This window comes from Erinaceus europaeus, chromosome 9 (genome assembly GCF_950295315.1).
Source record: "Erinaceus europaeus chromosome 9, mEriEur2.1, whole genome shotgun sequence".
NCBI classification, from domain to species: domain Eukaryota; kingdom Metazoa; phylum Chordata; class Mammalia; order Eulipotyphla; family Erinaceidae; genus Erinaceus; species Erinaceus europaeus.
The window spans coordinates 77,264,811-77,286,193 of record NC_080170.1 but is presented as its reverse complement, the minus strand read 5'-3'; the positions used below and the strand labels follow the sequence as shown (position 1 = coordinate 77,286,193).

The window sequence follows — 21,383 nt, the reverse complement described above, 5'->3', positions numbered from 1 at the left end:
CCCCTGAGCCTGAAATCTGATATGCCAGTGGATCCAAGCTATTGTCTGGAGAGATGATGTCATGGCTGGAAAAAGGACCAGAAAGCTGGATTAGGGAAGAGAGTAGCTCCCTAATATGGGAAAGGGGTATAAATATTACTGTAAACCCCCATCAATTTGATGTGTTCTGGGGCCCATATTCAGCTTAGGAGCCTATATGGTTCTGCATCCCTGTAGATCTGAGCTCATATTCCGTGATCATGAGTAGAAACAACCCATGCTGCCCCAATATAGACACATCTTCCTCAGGGGTGGCATAGTGTATGTTATCCATCCTCCTTTCAGAGGATGGAACATTCTCTACCATTGTTGATCCAAGTTGAGGGCAAGGTCCTATGGGGGCCCACAAAGGGGCCTATTTTGTTGTTGCTGATAGAAATGACCGGTAACAATGGAGAGAGGGATTTATTTGAGGTCTAGGCTCATCATGTCTGTTTGGGAATTTCAGGACTCCCCGAATAGGGCCCCAGTTGATTGGGTAGCCTGATAGTGACTGAAGAGTCATTGTTAAAGTATGTCAGTCTCTTGCCCTTATTCAGCTTTTGCAGTCCTTGCTTTGCTAAGGCTAGCTTTGGAGTGAGTGAGAGAACTGTAATAGGAAGTAGGTGAGGAGGGTATCTAAGTTTAAGTAGTCACTATTTCATTATGAACTTTTTACTGACTCACTACAGGCTATTGTGTATTTTTGCTTTCAGGTATATATTTTGCCCTAACTTATGGATACATGTGAACATATGCTCTATCTCATTGGACCTATATGGTCTATATGTAGGTTTTGGGACTTTGTTAGGAAGGGAACCTCCTGGAATGGAATTAGAGAATACTATGAAAGGAAAGGTCTCATCCAAATAATGATGGTGAAAGGTTGGCATTCCATGCCTGATGTCTCTGAACTGAACACAGTCTGAACTGAAGCATGCTGAGGTGGTACTCTTTGCGTTGATTAGGTTGGGATCAGTGGATGCAGTATCATTTGGTATGAATTGAGAGAAGCATGCAGGAAAGTGAGCCCCACCCCAGAGATTCCAGGACTGGGGGAAAATATAGGCTCTATAGTGGAAAAGGGAGGTTCCTGCTGTCTTAGGGTTTAAGAAGACAGTAGCTACTCATTGCTATAATCACCTTGTTTGGCAATTGGGTTAACTTTGAAAAATGGGTTTCTTAGGATTTGCTATATCATACACACCATCACCTTATGTTATGTCCTTTATCATTATTTGTATATAGCTATACCACCACTTGCTTCTGTTCTCCCTGGACTAAGCTTTTAAGAGAGTCAACATATCAAAGTCTCAGCCTATGTATTAAAAAGACTCAGTCTGTGCTTTAAAAAGTTTGAGATATTCAATCAATTTCCCCTCTCATTTTAATTAAATAGTGATTTATATGACTAGAAATTGATAGGAGTGTACATAAACACCATTCCCACCACAAAAAGACTGTGTCCCATTCCATCCCCCCCCTTCTCCCCCACGCTGCCTCATGAAGCTGAACATCCATCCTCAACCTCAACCTTAACCTTTTGGTTTATTTAGGAGGGACTCTGCTACCAACACATTTTAAAAAGGTCAACTTATTTTGTCTTTGTTTCTCCAATAATTTTACAGTTTCATTATGACCAAGTTTTCAGTTCTTAATTTTTCTGTGTGTATTTCAGTTAGCCACAGACTTACCTCTAGAATGTTTACTTCCTCTTCCTCTCTTTCTTCCTCTTGTAGGCCAATTATACAACTGTTATTTATTTTGAGATCATCCCATATGTCTCTGTTGTTGTTTTCAGTGTTTCTCAATATCTTTTTGAGCTCTTTTACCTCTTTCGTAGTTTTCTCTAGCTCATCCTCTGTCTGGCTAGTTCTGGTTTCTGCTTCTGTTAGCCTGCTTTCCCTTCCCTCAGCTTCTTTCTTCAGTTCAGTTATAGTATTAGCTTGTTCTGCTAATTGGCCTTTTAGCTCAGCTATTTCAGCTTTCATTTCTCTAATTATCTCGAGGTAGCTTTTATTTTCTTTGAGGTTCTCCTCTGTTGTTTCCCTAATTCTGATAGCCCTTCCCTCCATAGTTTGTCTTCATTTCTGTGATTATTAGGTTTATTATTGCTTGCATACTTTTCTTAACTATGGTTACTTCTGACTGATTTGGAGTTTCTTCTGGGCAACTGTACTGATTTATTGTGGTAGTTTTATTTGCTCTTGGTTTAACCGTTTATTTTTGTATTGATGTGCTTTTTTATTTTTCTGTTCTGTTGTTCTTCAGTTGTTGTATTTTGAATACGAGCCACACTATACTAAAGACCTTTATGATAAGTGCAGTCACCAACTTCAGAAATTAAACAGTAGTAACTGAAGCAAGGATTGATGCAGTTCAACCAGTACCATTTAGCCAAACAACACCTCCAGACCAAGAAAAAATAGCAGCCAAACAAAAAAAAAAAAAGAGACAGGAAAAAAGGGAAAGCAATAATAGACAATTATGCAAATCTACTGTCCACTGTAAATTCTAGGAATAGAAAGGGAAGAAAGGAAGTAGAGAAGAGACACACACATAGCGTTCATTCTGAGTCAGATTTCTTCCCCAAAATAATTCACAAACAAGTATCAGTGAACTCAGAAAACAAAAGGAGGAAGGAAGAAAAGAATAAAAAACGAAAAGAAAGGAAGAAAGAAGAAAAAAGAGCAGTGAAAAGAAATAGTTTTGATTTTTTTTTTTAAATTAGCTAGGAGAATGGAATAAGGATAGTGTAGAGAAGAGGTAGAGAGAAACAAATTCCTCTCACAAATTAATAGTACACCCAGTCACCTAGCAATGGAAAAAACAACAACAGTTAATTTTGGTCAACCTGAAGAGGGTGGATGGAAAAGGGACTTGGATATATAATAATAGTAGTAATAAAATAAAATAAAGTAGAAAACCCCTAACAGTCAGTCTGTAGCTTGGACAGCTCAATTGGTTGCAGGCAGCCTGAGCAAAGATAGCCAATTGTAAGAAGTATCCAAAAAAAAAAAAAAAAAAGCCTCCAGGTAGTCTTTCCCAGGCAGGGATGAGGCTCTTGATTGATCAGGTATTTTGTCACTCAAATAGAGCTCCAGCCACACACACACACACACACACACACACACACACACACACACACAAAATAGAAGTTAAATGAAGAGTCTTGGAATGACACCCCTGATGAGCCAGGAATCTTAGTAAAGAAAATAGCTCTGCAGGGTGCCTACTAGGAGCTGCTGCACTGCCTCTGTGGGATGGTACTGGGGGGGGGGGTAAGCTCAGAAATAATCAAATGTTTTTCCTTTGTCCCCCTGACCTCCATTTGTCAGCCCAAGAGAGAGTTATGGGACTGTATTTTGGTGTCACTCTGACCAGCCCGTATTCACCCTCCTACAGACAGCCCAGTATCCTACCCTATTCAGCGGATCCTGGTTTGCAAGCTGCTGCCTCTTGGAGCTCATGGCAGCTGTGGCTCCAAAGTCACCATCTTGGCTCCACCCCCTCTCCAATATTTCTTCTTGTTGGTTTAACCATTCTATATAGGATGTTATGAGGGCCCTCTCTCAGTACTTTTCAAATTACAGATCACTGTTGCCTGGATTGACTTATGTCTAAGTAAGGTACTTAAAGGGTTCACAGTTGTGGAAAAATTGACAGTTGTCTCAATATTATTTTAATCCCTAAATTGGAGCACAGTGGCTTTAAAAGCCTCTTTTGTTCTTTTTCTTCCCTGTAGGCTATGGTAGCCTGAGGGCTTTTAAACTATAAGTAGGCTTCTGAGCTTAACCCCTCATTCCTGATCAAGATATCTCCCCTCCTGTTGGGGGAGAGATAATACAGTGGTTATGCAAAGAGACTCTCACACCCAAAGGATCCAAAGCTTGAGGCTCAATTCAGCTTCTCTGCCATGTCAGGCAGCACTGCTTGGCCCTGTGAGTTTCTAAATAAGTCCTATTTATAGTCTATAGGTTCTGTGGGAACTATTCACTATGTTCTCATCAGGAGAACAACATGGAAAGGTTCCCACCACACAGCCCCAGCGATAGGCCACCAAGGTGTAGATCTTCTCCTGAGCTTCCTGGTTAGTTCTCTGTCCCCAGATATTAACACAGGGCCTCCCCCTGCTGCTCTGCCTGTGAGGGCAGTAGCAGTGGAGACTCACAGTTGCATTTGGTGAGTCTTAGGGGAGTCCTCTCCTCCCTTCAGCAGCATTTGGTTGGTAAAACAGACTGGAGGTGGTGCCTCAACTGGTAAAAATTAAACAGCCACTTAATTTCTCCCTAGGCTCCTCTCTGTCCATGAACCACACGTATTTGCACTCACCGGTGATTTGGTGGGTTCCTGAAGTTGTTCTAGTCCTGCCTTGTTGTGGTCCCAGGTCATCTCCTTTGGTATTCCTAATTGACCCGGGTGAGGAAAGGAGAGAAACACCCATTTTAGCTTTCTTTTTTTTTTTTTTTTCCCCCTCCAGGGTTATTGCTGGGCTCGGTGCCTGCACCATGAATCCAATGCTCCTGGAAGCCATTTTTCCCCCTTTTTGTTGCCCTTGTTGTAGCTTTCTTTACTAGTGATTTTTATTAGTGATTTAATAATAGCTTACAAGATTATAAAATTATAGAGGTGGGTTAGTCACAATGGATAAAATTATAGAGATTCAGTTCTACACTGCAACCACCATCATAGTTCTACTTCTCTCCACCTCATCCCACCTCACCTCCACTCCTCAATAATAACCATCATAGTTCTCACAAAGTCTGACTTTTTTTTCATGTTCAAGTATTCCCATTCTCTATATTCCATATATGAGCAAAACCATCCAGAAGTTGCCTTTCATTACTTTACTTACTTCACTAATACAATTTTCTTTTTCTTTCTTTGCCTCTAGGGTTATTGCTGGGACTTGGTGCCTGCACTGTGAATCCATTGCTCCTGGAGGCTATTTTTTCCCTTTCGTTTCCCTTATTATTTATCACTGTTATTATCATTGTTGTTGTTATTGCTGTCATTGTTCTTGGATAGGACAGAGAGAAATCAAGAGAGCAGGGGAAGATAGAGAGGGGATGAGAAAGATAAAACACCCGCAGATCTGCTTCACCACTTGTGAAGTGACCCCCCTGCAGGCGAGGATCTGGGGGCTCAAACCAGGATCCTTACTCGGGTCCTTGTGTTTCGCACCATGTTCACTTAACCCACTGTGCCACTGCCCTGCCCCCTACAACTTTCTTTTGATTAGGGTTGTCATGCTGTATTTTTCCATCTGTTTTTGTTTGTTTGTTTTTGTTTTGCTTTGTTTTGTTTTGTTTGCCTCCAGAGTTATCACTGGGGTTCAGTGCCTGCACCAGGAATCCACTGCTCCTGGTGGCCATCTTTTCCATTTTTTTGTTATTGTTGAATAAAACGGAGAGGAATTGAGAGAAGAGGGTAGGACAGGGGGGAGAGAAATACACCTGCAGACATGCTTCACTGCTTTTGAAGTGACCCGTTTGTAGGTTGGAAGCTGAGGGCTTGTACCAGGATCCTTGCACGGGTCTTTGTGCTTTGCACTATGTGTGCTTAACCAAGTGCGATAATGCCCGGTCCCCTCCATCTGTTTTTTAACCCATTCTTTTCTTTATAGTTGAAGTACATTGCTTATAGAGATTTATCATTGGAACCTACTTTTTTTAAATCCAATTTGATAATCTCTGTCTTGTAATATTTAGATGATTGCCATTTAATATGATTATTGATATTTTAAATTTATCTTATTTTGATTTTTTATATCTATTTTATTTATTCTATAATTCTCATAACCTGATTTGTTTAACTAATTTTTTTATGATTTTACCTTTTTTGTTGGCTTATTAGATAGAAATGTTGATTTTACTTTAATGATTTTTGTTTTCTGCAGTGCATGCTTTTATCTCAGTTCACCTTCAAGTGATATTATGACATTTCAGATATATTATAAGAAACTTACATGGGACTGGCAATAACTCATCCAGTAGAGTGCACACTTTACCATGTACAAGGACGAAATTTCAACTCCCAGCTAGCTACCACATAGGAGCACCATGCAAAGGGGAGGCTTCACAAGTAGTAGAATAGTGATATGGTGTTGCTCCCTTTCTCTTTCCCTTTCTACCTCTCACCTTCTATCTGGAAAATAAAAGAGTCATCTGGAAACAGTGGAATCATGCAGGCACAAAGCCGTAGTGAATCCTTCTCGGGGTGGGGGGGTGCCAACTTAAATAGTACTCCATTTATGCCTTACTAGCCTTTTTACTATTTTGTTTTCATATGATTTGTTCATGCATGTGCTATAAATCCCACGCTACATTATTACTTTTGGTGTATTCACCTATCTTATATACTTATCCATTTCCAGAGCCTTTCATTCCCATACTTATACTTATGTCTGGTACTATTTTTCTTCCTCCTGGAGGACATTTATTTGTGTATTTATTTATTTATATTGAGATAATGCTGGCTTACCAACACTGTATATTTTAGGTGTACAGTTACACATCTCTTCAAATGTATGTTAGCATACCATACCTAACTATCAAAATACCAGTATTCCTCCATTATGGTACATTACCCTTTTTGCTTACTTATTCCTTTCCCCATACTATCTGATGACCTCAGTTATGCAGTGAGAATTTAAGCATTTTCTGTAGTTTGCCTTAGTTTCTTTGTGTATGTCTCAGGTAAAAATCAGTAAATCATTCTACTACTCCTTTTATCCCTAAAAGGCTTTAATTAATTTCTTCTTTAAGATGTACTGAAAAAATTCTTTCAGCTTCTTCACCCATTAACACATCTATTTCATCATTTATTGAAAAAATATTTGTGTTGGGAATGTAATTCTGACTTAGCACCTTCAGTGATTTATGTTAGCATTTTTATTGGTGATTTTATAATGGTTTACAAGATTTTAATATTACAGGGTTGTGGTTCTACACCATAACCACTGCCAAAGTTCTGTGCCCCTTCACTGGAATAGTAACCACCATAGTTCTCACAAAGTCTTAAAGATAGTTTGGCTACTTTTTTATTGTTGTTTGCTTGCAAGTTCGTGTGTCTCAATTCTCTATACTAAACATATAAGCAAGTCCATCCAACAGTTGTTTTTTTATCTACTTATTTTACTTAGCATAATCACTATATGTTCAATCCATTTGTCCTGGAGAATACAGTGTCCTGCTTTTTAGTTGCAGAGTAGTATCCCACTGAGTACATATCCCATAACTTCTTTATACAGTTGTTTATTGATGGGTATTTAGGCTGCTTCCATTTCTTGGTTATTGTAAATAATGCAGCTATGAACATAGGAGTGCACATGTCCCTATGAATTAGTGTTTTCACATTATTTTTCATGGTACTACTGAATCATAGGATATTTCAATTTTCATTCATTTGTTTGAGTACTCTCCATAAAGGCTACACCAGTTTACACTCCCACCACATCAAAGAAAACTCCACAAGGATAAACAAGCAACCTAGCAGATAGGAGAACATATTTGCACATTACACATCTGATAAGGTATTGATATCAAATATCTATAAGGAGCTTGTATAGTAGACAAATGAAATAAGTAGACATAGGGCTATGTTATCTGTAGCATGTTGCCTCGTTTATAAAGGATTTGGGACTAAAGAATAAAAAACTATTGGAATTACAGCCAAATGACTCTCACTAAGAAACTCTGTCTATCATGGTCCTGATTAAAAACCCTGAGGACTGAGGTTTAAGTTAAACAATAATTTAAAGAGCTGATCAAGCAGGAAAGGGAATCCCAGACAAAAGCACAGAGGCAAGATTCTGTGCTATGAAAAACTAAGCAATTTATTTCACAGATGGACTGTTCATAGGGGAGTGCTGTGAATCGAAGCTGAAGTTGGAAATCAAATAGGCTGGCCTTGTTTGCTCTGCTAAAATATTTTACCCCCAAAGCATTGGGAAACCACTAAACAGTTTAAGTTGAAGAGAAGTATGACTGAGTCAGAACTATATTAACTCTTCCTAGTAATGATGAGGAAGAGGGCTGGGTAGTGAGTTGAAGAGTGAGTCTAGTTTTTAACAATGACCTCATTGTTCTCCCATCTGTCCTTATTGTTTCTTTTTTTCTATAAAGTCTATTTAGCTCCTCCCAACCTTGTCCAATGTGAGTTCCTGCTGTTTTCCGATTTTAGTTAGGTTAACTTAACATACCCAGCCATAGCATGTTCATTTCTATCTCTGTTCACTCAACTACATTGTACCAGTCACATTTCTTGGCATAGTTAAAGATGAATATGGCATACAATCTGCACTATTGCTGTGAGCATTAGTAGTCATAATAGAATAGGAGAGATATCCTATCTATGAAAAGCTTCTGTTTCTGTCTGTTCAGAAACAAGATTGCCTCTATATGACATATGCCAGTCACACTGCTCTGTTATTTCAGTGTCTTTACCTTTGGAATAATACCCCTTTACATAAACCGTGGGATCCTTCTTTATCTGAATTATGCAATTTAAAAGCCAGGGTTTTAAATTAATCTGGGTTCTAGAATTTAAGAGACATGTGACCTTGACCAGAATGTCTTTGTGTCTCAGTTTCTTTTTCTATAAAATGGAGTTGGTTGTCGTATCAATCTCATATTGCTACTGTGCAGATTAAATCACACATACGTGCACACACTTTTAATATTGTCCTTGGCATTTATTCAGTTGATACTGTTTTTTCATTAGTCAAGTTTTTATTTATTTTCTTTTCATGCCTGTAGCTGTCAATAAATGTTAGCCCCAAATTATTTACTATCATTTTGCTTGCCTCATGCTATCTGTGTCATACCATTTTTCTCATAAAGTATTTTAATCACACATGAAGCAGCATACATTGTATGTGTGTCTGTGTTTGGGACTAGACCCTGAAAATCCATTTCAGTTCTTGTTCACATTTCAGGAAAAAGAAAATTAGGATGCAGACTATCAGTGAAATGTATAGAAGTTTATGGGGCAAAAGTAAGGGTGGAGTGGGAGGAGAGGAAATCAAGTTTAAAAATAAACAATAGTATACCTACAGTGGGCCAGGATCAGGCATGCTGGGGAAACAGAGGCTCTTCACTGAGATCTAGAGATCTTTGGTTGTGTATTTTTTCCCACCAGAGTTATCACTGGGGACTGGTACCTGCATAATACCATCATTCCTGGCCATCATTTTTTTAAATAGAAAGTGAGTCAGAGAATAGTAGAGCCACCCACAACACTTCTCCACCACTCATGAAGCTTCCCCCTTGAAGGTGGGAACTGGGGCTTGAACCCTAGTCCATGGACATGTATGCTCTACCAGGTAAGCCACTACCCCGTCTCCAACCCTCAGGTTTCACTGTGGGTTTTTCTTTCCCTAACCCCTCCCTTGCTCTTGGTGTGATCACTCAATTCAGATTTGTGGGGGTTGGGCTCAGGTATTGTTGAGCAGGTACCTCTAGTTGCTTGTAACAAGCCACAGTCTCCCAGATGGGTGCTCTCCCAACTGAGCTTGGACCTTCATGTTTCCACATGCCTCCTTCATATTGGCTTGACTCCCTAAGGCTACCACATGGTCCTCTCATCTTAGGGCTATCTCCCCTACTATCTGTGGTAACATCTGCACTCCTGAGATACCTACATTGTTAATTATAGTGACTAAACTTCCAATTTGTCCAAGACTACTAGTAGGCCTACTAATACATGAGACTGTTAGTGCTAAAACCAGGGAAGTCCTGCACCATCTAGAGTAAGTTGCCATCTTACATTAAGAGAAGGGCACTTAAGTTTTACTTTTTATATTTCTCTCTTATTGGTTTCTATCTTGCTTTGATTTTGCCCACCAGTTGTTGTTGTTTTTAATTTGACTAGGAAATACAGAATAACAACTCCTGATTTATGTTTGTATCTTTCTTTGGAGTATCCTAAAACTTCTTAAGGTTTAAGATATGAGGGATTCCTAAAATCAGCTCTCTCCCATCAATTCTGGGTACATTTACTAGGAATTGTGGACAACCTCAGCAGTGCCTTAACCTGACTTACAGCCCCACAGATTCCCCTCCTATCATTTCCCATTTCCCTACTGTTTCTATCATACATTTTGAGCACTGCCTTCAGTTGCTTTCTGGAATCAGCATGTCCATAATTAATTCAGTGGTAAAGCCTCTTTCTCACACTAGTATCATCTGTTTACTCATGATTCCCCAAAAAGAGACAAAGAATTTTCAGCCCCCGATCCCCACCCTACCTTACCAGGATTGGGGCAGTGTTTTCTGTGAGTAGTTGCTTTTCAGAATACATTCCTTAAGGATCCACTGGGGCCTCTCAGAATTTCTAAAAAGCCATGCCAAGTATTTATTGAAGCTTTGCTTATCTTTTTTAGTATGTTCAAGATGCTGGACCCAAATCCTCTGAGAAGGCCCACCCCACCCTACCCCCACCGTGTATTTATTTCCTAGGGCTGCAATAAACACAGATATAAAAAAACATGAGTGACTTAAACAACAGAAATTTATTGCATCACAGTTCTGGAAGCTAGAGAAGTATAAAATCAAGGTGTCAGCAGGGTTAGTTCTTTCTGTGGATCATGAAGATTCTGTTCCATGTTACTCTCAACTTGGATGGCTAAAAATCTTTGCATTTCTTGCTTTGTCCCTAATCTTTACCTTCATCTTCACAGAGCGAATATATATATTGCCACCAGGATTATTGATGGGACTGAATGTATGACAAATCCACTGCTTCCTTTTTTTGATGTAGAGAGAAATTGAGAGTGAAGGGGGCAGTATAGAGGGAGAAAGTGAAAAGGAGAGAGAGGTGGGGAGGGAGAGGGAGACCTGCAGCATTGTTTCACTGCACTTGGAGCTGAAGTTTCACCTTCACAGGTAGGGGCCTGGGGCTTGAACTCCTGTCCTTGTGCATGCTAATGTGTGCACTCTTAGTGAGTTAACCAGACCCACAAATCCTGCTTTAATCTTAATTAATTATGTTTGCAATGACTCTGCTTCCAAAGAGCCAACATTTGAGGGTTAGGATTTCAACATGTGATGAGGGACACACAATTTGATCCTTAGCACCCACTTCTTGAGGTGAATCAAAACCCCAAACAGACAAACAAAAACACACATAGAGAGTGAAAGCTGCTTCTCCATGAGCAAAAGTAAAGCAACATCCTTGCTCATAAATCCACTCCAGTTCTCCGTTCACTTTGTGTTTGGTTTTGCCTGCTTCTGCTACCATATTCATGCCTTCTTGAACCACTTGTTCACTACTCTGTAGGGCATTGTGCAACTTTAGGGATATCTAGATAAAAAACTACACACCAGGATTATTTCTGAAGTTGGGGAATAACAGGAGAGGTTTTCATTGTTGTTTTGTTTATTTGTTTGTTTTTGTTTTGTTTTTTGTTTGTTTGTTTTACCCTCCAGAGTTATTGATGGGGCTCAGTGCCTGCACTACAGATCTACGGCTCCTGGTGGCCATCTTTTCCCCATTGTTGTTGCTGTTGTTGTTGGGTAGAACAGTGAAAAATTGAGAGAGGAAGGGGGAGATAGAAGGAGAGAAAGACACCTGCATATCTGCTTCACCCCTTGTGAAGCAATCCTTCCTGCAGGTGAAGAGCTGAGGGCTCAGACCAGGATCCTTGCATGGGTCCTTTTGCTATATGCATTAAATCCTGTATGCTACCGCCTGGCCCCCTACCAGGAGAGGCATACCTACTGAGGAAAAGTTGTGTTTATGGTATGTATATCCTAAGTATTATGAAGGCAGTGATTCCCATTCTGGTGAACAATAGCTATAGGGCAGTTAGTTGCCTTTTAAAATGTCCTAGAGAATACCACAGTGTGTACAGACGGGTTGTAGGGAGTGTGTGAGTGTGTATGTTTACATGTACATGAGCACACAGTAAGATATGCTCCAAAGGTCACCAGGCTCCTCCCCAACCTTCCTGCAAACATTAAGCTTTCCAGAGGTGCACTGGGAAGTGCCTGCATCTCCTCACTCTGTGACTGTCTCCTTCTGCCAGTTTCACTAGCTGCTGACCCTGTTGTTCCCCCTCCCCCCACACAAAGAGCTCTGTTCCAAAAGATAAACACTAGTAAGGGAACTTGGTAAGTCAAGCAGTCTCCTAGTCATTATTTCCCTGGTGTTCTCACATAGAAACCCAGACAGTCTTTGTGGATGAGTTATTTCTGGCTCTGGCAGCTCCAGCCTAAGGATGTGAGGTCAATGATGGATCTTCCTATGGGTGGGAGATCAAGAAACAGATGAGGAATGGAGGTTCCTGCATGTCTCCTCCCTTCTTCTCAGGGATGTCTCACCTCTGAGAAATCTCAGGGACTGAGGAAACACCTAGGTAGTGCCCTCTTATGTGAAGCAGCTAGGCAGGCTGCTAGCTTGCTGAGAGGTAGCAGGAAAGCTATGAGAACAGCTACTCTGTGCCAGATCAGAGAGCTGTCGGCTGTGCACCCACGTCCTCCCCTCCAGCTCTGGGCTGCCTGTGTGGGCTGGGGGAAGGCGCGAAGCTTGGTGCGTGACTGCAAGTTGACTTTCCCTCACTGTTGTTACCGGCAGAATACATACACCAATGCGGACAAGCTCCTAGAAGCGGCAGAGCAGCTGGCTCAGACAGGGGAGTGTGACCCTGAGGAGATCTACAAGGCTGCTAGACACCTGGAAGTGCGCATCCAGGACTTCGTGCGCAGAGTGGAGCAGCGGAAGCTTCTTTTGGACATGTCTGTCTCCTTTCACACACACACCAAAGAGGTAAGGGAATCTAGTGGAGATAAGACACTTGTAGGGGGATTTGTTATGATAAGGGTTAAGTTGGTTTTCTAGCAAAATTCCCCACAACATTTACCCAGAGGACAGATAATCTAAAGGTTACTAGCCTTCTACTGTTGATGCTACTAGCAAATTGAATCTGATAGCCTGCTATTAGATCTCAACCAAAATGGGATAGAATCTCCTCCTCATCTCAAGTGACAAAGGGGCTACAAAAATAGGTAGTTAAGTGAGGGTGTTATAACATCTAGAGTACAGCCAGAAAAAATTGGAGATCCCTGGTTTAGAAATAGTTGTCACAAGAAGAAATGTAAGACAATACATTTCCCTGCCCACCCCACACCCAATCCTTGTAGTAGCTTTTTCTTGTCTGAAATCAGAGTACTAAGGAACTTAATTCCTGTTACCAGGAAGGAACAATTTACAAAGGTATTCTTCATGTATACTGTATTTAAACAGAAGGCTAAGTCTTCTTAATAAGAACTGTCAAAGTGAATTGGTCCTTACCTAGCATGCCTGTGGAGTGAGGCCAGTGAAGGTAAGTAAACTTGAGGTGCCATGCATGCAGGAGGAAACCAGCTAGGCTTAAATATGGATCTGAGTCATGCAAAAAGTAGAAACAGGAGAGGAGAAGATAATGTTGCATTGTTGGCAGGGCACGGGGGCCCACAGTGAGGAGGAGGGTTGCAAGCCTGTGATAGCTTTTCATTTCTGATTAACATGGGGCACTCTGAAATTGAGTAAGTGGCCAGCAAGAAGGTACATTTAACATATTCTATAATAACACCCTTGGCAGATGAACTCATTAGGTGCATGCATGCTTGTGTTTCCCCAAGGAACTCATTTTAATGGAGTATTAATTAAAGTTTGATTTCTACTCAGGAAAAAAAAATTATCCCTACTTAATTAAGATGAATTTTGATATTTGAAATGCATTACAAAAATTTGGTTGTTACTGCTTCACAGGTTTTCTTACACTTTGTGGGAATGAATGTAAATCATTGCAATGCCTATCAGCAGAATAACACTAAGAGATAGATAATATTTTCTAAACTGAGATTCCCCAGGCATATTAAAGACTGGCAAACTCCCTGAAACAGGCTCTGCTTAGTCTCTGTGGGACCCATGGTCACTCTCTGATGAGTGTCTAAGCAAGGGGATTAACTTTAATTCGGGTTTTTCTGCCTGGCTATCTACTTGCTTGTGATTCACTCAGTGCTTAATACGTCTCAGAAACCACAGGGATGTGTATTCTTTTTTAATTGTGAGCTTGTGTGTGATGAAATGGAGCATGAACGGACAACAGTCCTGTTACTTGTGAGATCGGGGAGGTATGGGGATCAAGGTCACTTTCTGTGGAAGCACCATTCCTGAAAAGGTGATCATGCCTTCCAGGTACCCTTACTATCTCTCACCTTTTGTACATGGAGTTAGAATAATGGAAGTCCAGTCCAGATTCTTCTGCAGTGGAGCTACATGAATTTGTGGAAACCACTGACACTGGCCCTAGGTAGCCTGATCTATAAAATCATGCAGTTAGTATAATCCCTTTTAGTTTTAATAGGAACCCAAATTTTATTTTTATTTTCCTCTTCTTTATTTGATGTCAATAACATAACAGCTGATAATGGTGATAACTAAGCATGAATAGTAAACATAACTTACCTACTTTAAAATTTGTTCTTTATAAACAATATATGTTAGGTAGTATTTTGTTTATCTAAAACAAGGGTGTACTGACTGCTTGCCAGGCATGTCATTTTATGTAATTCTCATGATAATCTTATGTAAAAATTTTATTAAGCATTTTCTTGTGTGGAATCTAAGGTTAGAAGCTAAAGTTAGAGCATCTCACAAGTATAGTAGAGATTGTATCTTCCTTCATAAACACTGACTATGCTCATACTCCGACATACTACCTCACACTTTTTTGCCCTCCTTTCAAATAATAGCATTATTATTGTTTAAATTTTATTTATTTACTTATTTGATAGAGATAGAGAAAAATTGTGTGGGAAGTAGAAGACAAAGAGGGACAGAGAAAAAGACACACTTGAAACTCTGCTTCAACACTTACAAAGCTTACCCCTTGCAGGTGGGGGCTGGTCGCTTGAACCAAGATCCTTGTATGTTATAACATGTGCACACAACCACATGTGCCAACACTTGGCCCCATTTTATTATTTTTAATGAAAGAGAGTTACAGAGAGCACTGCTTATCTCTGCATTATGATAGTGCTATGGATTAAACCTAGAACCTTAGTGCCTCAGACATGAAAGTCTTTGGCATAACCATTAGGCTTTCTCCTCAACTCTCTTCTTCTTTAGATAAAATATGCAGCTTATATGCAAAGCCTCAACTCTTCTCTTGTATCTCCTCTTCTCTGCTCTTCTCCTTTCTCTTTACTCTTTTTTACTTCTTCGCATTTTTGAATCCCCAAAAATAACTTGATGATAAGGGCATATCTTAGAGAAATGCCAAGTGTTACCCAAGTTGAGGATGTGAGAGAATAGTTATAGTGAAGTTATTGATCAGTATTGTCCCAGATAGTTCTCACACTTTGCTAAGCTTGGTCCTCTGAGAACCTGAGACTTGTTTTCCACTGAGACTCAGCTAATAAAATCATACTTATATGAGGGGGGCAAGTGGTAGTGCACACATTTGAACACACATTACCATAGCTAAGGTCCCAGGCTCAAGCCTCCACTTCCTACCTGCAGGGAAGAAGCTTCATGAATTGTGAAACATGTCTGTAAGTGTCTATCTTTCTCTGTCCCTCTCTATTTCCTTCTTCTTTCCCTCTCCCTCTCCCTCTCTCTTTTCTTGCCTCCAGGGTTCTCACTGGGGCTTGGTGCCAGCATTACAAATCCATTGCTCCTGATGGTCACTTTTTCAATTTTTTATTGGATAGGACAGAGAGAAATTGAGAAAGGATGGGGAGATAGAGAAGGGGAGAGAAAGAGAGACACCTGAAGACCTGCTTCGCCACTTGTGAAATGAACCCCCTGCAGGTGGGGATCTGGGGACATCCTTGTATAGGTCCTTACACTTCATACTATGTGTGCTAGGTGCTCCACTGCCTAGCCCCCTATCTCCTCCTTTCTTAATTTCTTTCTGTCCTCTCAAAAATAAAAGTTGGGGAAAAATGGGGACAGGTGGTGGTGTACCTGGTTGAGCGCACATATTAAAGTTTAAGCCCCTGGCCCCCACCTGCAGGGGGAAAGCTTTACGAGTGGTGAAGCAGTGTTGCAGGTGTCTCTCTGTCTCTCTCCCTATCACCCCTCTCATCTCAATTTCTGGCTATCTCTATCCAATAAATAAATAAAGATAAAGAAAAATTTAAAAAGGGAAAAAAATGGTCGCTGGAGTGGTGCATTCATAGTACAGGCACTAAGCCCCAGTGATAACTCTGGTAACAGTAAAAAAATCATATTCATATGAAAAAATACTAAAAGGATATGGGGGCAAATGGAGAAAGAGAGAGGTAACTTGAATTCTGTAGTCAATACAAATAAAGGGAGAGGGTGGATGAGAAATCTTAATCGCTTTGGAAGAGCTCTCCCAAGGACCTGGATAGCAGACAAAAATAGATTATTATGTAAACAAAAATGATTATCTGTGGATACCCATGGGTAGTCTAATGAAGGAAGAATTCCTGTGGTTCGATGTTTCTGTATGCTGTTTAATACTTCTCTTTAGTACCACCTCTAAATCTTGCTAAGAGTATGGGTCTTTTGCGAATCTGGATCCTTCCTCTTAACTCTACAGGAAGACTGACATTTTATTGAAGGTAAGATTAGTAACTGAATCTACAGCTCTACAAATCTGGTAGGGAAATTTGAGGTTCTGTTGTTATGCCCCTGAGAGTGGAAAGAAGGGTGATCTGCTGACGTGACTCTGAGTGCTGTTGGGGTTGCTCATAAATACTGTTGCTGATAAATACTGCCTAATTATAGCTAACTCTTTCTTTCCTTCCTTCCTATCCCTTTCTTCCTTACTATCTGTTATTATTTTTCTCTAGAGCCAGTGCATAATATAAAATCATGACAAGGTGGAATTTTGAAGAATTTTAAGCCATCTTATAGGAATGGTCTAAGTGAGAACTGAAGTCTATCTTCATAAATGATATAACTAGACTTCTATGCTTTTTATAGCAATTTTTTCTGTTATTCAGATCAGAAGTGAGACAAAAGGAAGATGTAAAACAAATATATTCTGTACTCATTTCTTCTGCTTAATCCTGTTGACCCTTTGTGAATTCTTGGAAACTATAGGAGTCTTGGGGAGTTAAAACCTTTTAATCATGTTATTATAACATTTTCTATTCATAATGTTGAATATCTAGAGACCATCTAATTACTCTATATTGAGGGATTCATTAAACAAAGGTTAGTTCATTTATATAGTGAAATATTATAGTGATTATAAATGATTCAAAGATGTTAGAATGAACTTGTGGTATAATACATAAAAAACAATATATCCATCATGACTGCAATTTTTATCACACATAAAGTCTAGTAAGAAATACAGGGGGCTGGGCGGTAGTGCAGTGGGTTAAGTGCATGTGACACAAAGCAAATTGAGAGAGGAGGGGAAGAGTAGGAGAAATGTTACAGGAAGATGACCAGAGGGCTCTGAACTTCAATTCCATCAAGACCCGGAGCGAGAAGAAGATAAAAGGGAGGACATTCAGAAGCAGTAATAGGTGTAATTGTGACTTAAAAAGGAAGAAAAGGGGGGCTGAGCAGTAGTGCAGCAGATGAAGCACACATAGCATGAAGCACAAGAACCAGCACAAGGATCTGGATCTGAGCCCCCGGCTCCCCTCCTCAGGGGGGTCGCTTCACAAGCAGTGAAGCAGGTCTGCCGGTATCTAACTTTCTCTCCCCCTCTCTGTCTTCCCCTCCTCTCTCCATTTCTCTCTGTCCTATTCAACAGCAGCAGCAGCAACAACAATGGCAAAAAAGATGGCCACCAGGAGCAGTGGATTCATAGTGACCATAGAGAAAAATAGGCAATATATATGGTTATAGGAATGATAGTCAACCCATTATCTGTGACCTTGGAAGAACCACAGCTATTTCCAATGGAGGGAATGGGGACACAGAACTCTGGTGGTAGGAATGGTGTGGAATTATACCCCTGTTATCTTGTAATTTTGTAAATCAATATTAAATCACCAATAAAAAAGAAAAATTTAAAAAATAAAATAAAAATAGAGAAGGAACAACATAAATACTTATAGTTCAAAAATACACATATTAAGAGAATTGAAATAAGGACTTATACCCTTATAGATGTTAAATATATACATATATTTAAATTATTTGATTTTATTCTTCAGACAAATCATTTGTCCTTGAATAAATCATTTCCATCTTTTGCCAATAAATCATTTTATCTTTTGACATAATTATATTCTATGCAATTAGTTCAGTTTATACTAACAACAAACTTAGAAATGATACAAAGTATAAATAGTGAAAACAGTAAAAAGTTCAGTGGAAAGTTTGTTGTTTGTATAACATAATAACGCTGGAGGAATGTTATAATGAGTTCAACTCATACCAGTTGAGATTTTGACATTAACTTGTGATGTAGTAATACATTAAACTTATCCAGTGGCCCTTTTAACAATCAGTAAATGAGAAAAAATAAAATCAGAATGTTATTTTACAAAAGCAAAATTTTCCCTCCCTATTAGAGAGAAGGACTACTTGATAAAGAGAGGTGACAAGAATGTATCTGGGATCTTCTTTTTATTTATTTATTTTTTATTTAAGAAAGGATAAATTAACAAAACCATAGTGTAGGAGGGGAACAACTCCACACCATTCCCACCACCCAATCTCCATATCCCATCCCCTCCCCTGATAGCTTTCTCATTCTCTATCCCTCTGGGAGCATGGACCCAGGGTCATTGTGGGTTGCAGAAGGTAGAAGGTCTGGCTTCTGTAATTGTTTCCCCGCTGAACATGGACGTTGACTGGCTGGTCCATACTCCCAGTCTGCCTCTCTCTTTCCCTAGTAGGGTGGGTCTCTGGGGAAGCTGAGCTCCAGGACACATTGGTGGGGTCTTCAATCCAGGGAAGCCTGGCCGGCATCCTGATGACATCTGGAACCTGGTGGCTGAAAAGAGAGTTAACATACAAAGCCAAACAAATTGTTGAGCAGTCATGGACCCAAAGGTTGGAATAGTGGAGAGGAAGTGTTAGGGGGGTACTCACTGCAAACTCTAGTGTACTTCTGCTTTCAGGTATATACTTTGCAGTAGTTTATGGATACATGTGAACATATGCTCTCTCTCACAGAACTTGGTCTATATCTAGGTTTTGGGACTTTGTTAGAAAGTGAACCATCTGGGATGGAATTAGAGAATACTATGAAAGGAAAGGTCTCACCTGAGTAATGAAGCTGAAGTGTTGTCATTCCACACGTGAAGTCTCTGGACACAGTCTGAGCTGAAGCATGTTGAGGTGGCAGTCGTTGCGTTGGTTAGGTTGCGATCGGCAGATGCAATATTATTTGATATGGATTGGGAGAAGCATGTGGGAAAGTGGGCCCCTATCCTAAGGTTCCAGGACTGGGGAAATATAGGCTCTATAGTGGAAATGTGAGGTTCCTGCTGTCTTAGGGTTCAAGAAGACAATGGATAGTTATTGTTATCATCACATTATTTGGTAATTGGGTTAACTTTGAAAAGTCCTTTTGTTAGGGTTTGCTGTATAGTACCCAGTATCTTGTATGTAGCTGTGCCACCTGTTGCTTCTGATCTACTTGGTCTAGGCTTTTGAGAGAGTCTGCATATCAAATACACAGCCTATATATTAAAAAGACTCAGTCTGTGTTTTAAAAACTTCGAGACATACAATTAATTTCCCTCCTCTCATATTAATTAACTAGTGATTTATATGACTACACTTTACTAGGAGTGTACATAAACACCATTCCCACCACCAAAAGACTGTGTCCCATCCCACCCACCCACCGCCAACCCTCACCACTCAGGAAGCCTCACGTCTACCCCTCACCACAGGGTTTTTACTTTGGTGCCCTACTTTCAATTTAGTCAGATCCTGCTTTTAGTTTCCCTTTCAGATCTTCTTTCTCAACTTCTGTTGATGAGTGGGATCATCCCATACTCATCTTTATCTTTCTGACTTAGCTCACTTAACATAATTCCTTCTAGCTCTGTCCAAGATGGGTCAGAGAAGGTGGGTTCATTGTTCTTGATAGCTGCATAGTATTCCATTGTGTGTATATACCACAGCTTTCTCAGCCACTCATCTGTTGTTGGGCACCTGGGTTGCTTCCAGGTTTTAGCTATTATAAATTGTGCTGCTATGAACATAGGAGTACATACCTCTTTTTGGTTGGGTGTTATGGAGTCCTTGGGGTATAACCCCAGGAGAGGAATTACTAGATCATATGGAAGGTCCATGTCTAGCCTTGTGAGAGTTTTCCAGACTGCTCTCCACAGAGGCTGGACCAATTTACATTCCCACCAGCAATGCAAAAGGGTTCCTCTGTCCCCACAGCCTCTCCAGCATTTGTTGCTGCTGTCCTTTTTGATGTATGCCATTCTTACAGGAGTGAGGTGGTATCTCAGTGTTGTCTTAATTTGCATTTCTCTGACAATCAGTGACCTAGAGCAGTTTTTCATATGTTTGTTATCCTTTTGGACCTCCTCTGAGGTGAATGTTTTGTTGATATCCTCTGCCCATTTTTGGATGGGGTCATTTGCTTTTTTGTTGCTAAGTTTGCTAAGTTCTTTATATATTTTTGTGATTAGTTTCTTGTCTGATGTATGATGTGTGAAGATCTTCCCCCATTCTGTGAGGGGTCTCTTTGTTTGTTTAATAGTTTCTTTGGATGTGCAGAAGCTTTTCAATTTGATGTAGTCCCATTGGTTTGTTTCTGCTTTAATCTTTCTTGCAATTGGGTTTATTTCATCAAAGATGTCCTTGAGGTGTAGGTGGGAAAGTGTTTTACCAATGTTTTCCTCTAAGTATTTGATTGTTTCTGGTCTAACATCCAGGCCTTTGATCCATTTGGAGTTGATTTTTGTTTCTGGTGAGATCTGGGATCTTCTTATGCATCCAGAGCCTCAGCTCTTAGCACACATTTTGCTGAACTTTCACATGTATTTTTGCTCCTTGAAGATGAGAGGACAGCTGTTTGTTTGCTGATCTGGAGGACAAGGAAGGATATAAGTATTTACTCAAGTCTTTATTTTCTTTGATTATTGAAAAGACATTTGCAGCAAGTGTCATCTGCTCTACAGAAATTGTCCAGGCTGAATTCTTTTTCTTTGCTGTTTCTATGGAAATGCTACAGACACTGGACTTTCAAAATAACCACTTTTAGATATTTTTGTAGTAGTGAGTCAAATTGATCAAGGAATGTATCCAAGATAATCAACCTCAACTCTTTATTAAGTAGCTTAATGCCCATATATATTAGTTTTTAACTTTATGAAATCTTACCATCCAGTTTCCTCTTCAAAACACACACACACCACAAACACTTTAGACACTTACATATAGATAGATAGATAGATAGATAGATAGATTTA

General features: G+C 39.9%; 1 protein-coding gene across 26 annotated transcripts in view; it reads left to right on the top strand.

The window, feature by feature from the left end:
* Positions 1 to 21,383, top strand: part of KALRN (kalirin RhoGEF kinase) — an 866,834-nt gene that overhangs the window by 455,974 nt on the left and 389,477 nt on the right. For all 26 annotated transcript variants that reach the window (XM_060198227.1, XM_060198226.1, XM_060198224.1 and 23 more), the window contains exon 11: positions 12,595 to 12,786. In XM_060198227.1, coding sequence (XP_060054210.1) covers positions 12,595 to 12,786 — 192 coding nt within the window. The remainder of the gene's footprint in view (positions 1 to 12,594; positions 12,787 to 21,383) is intronic.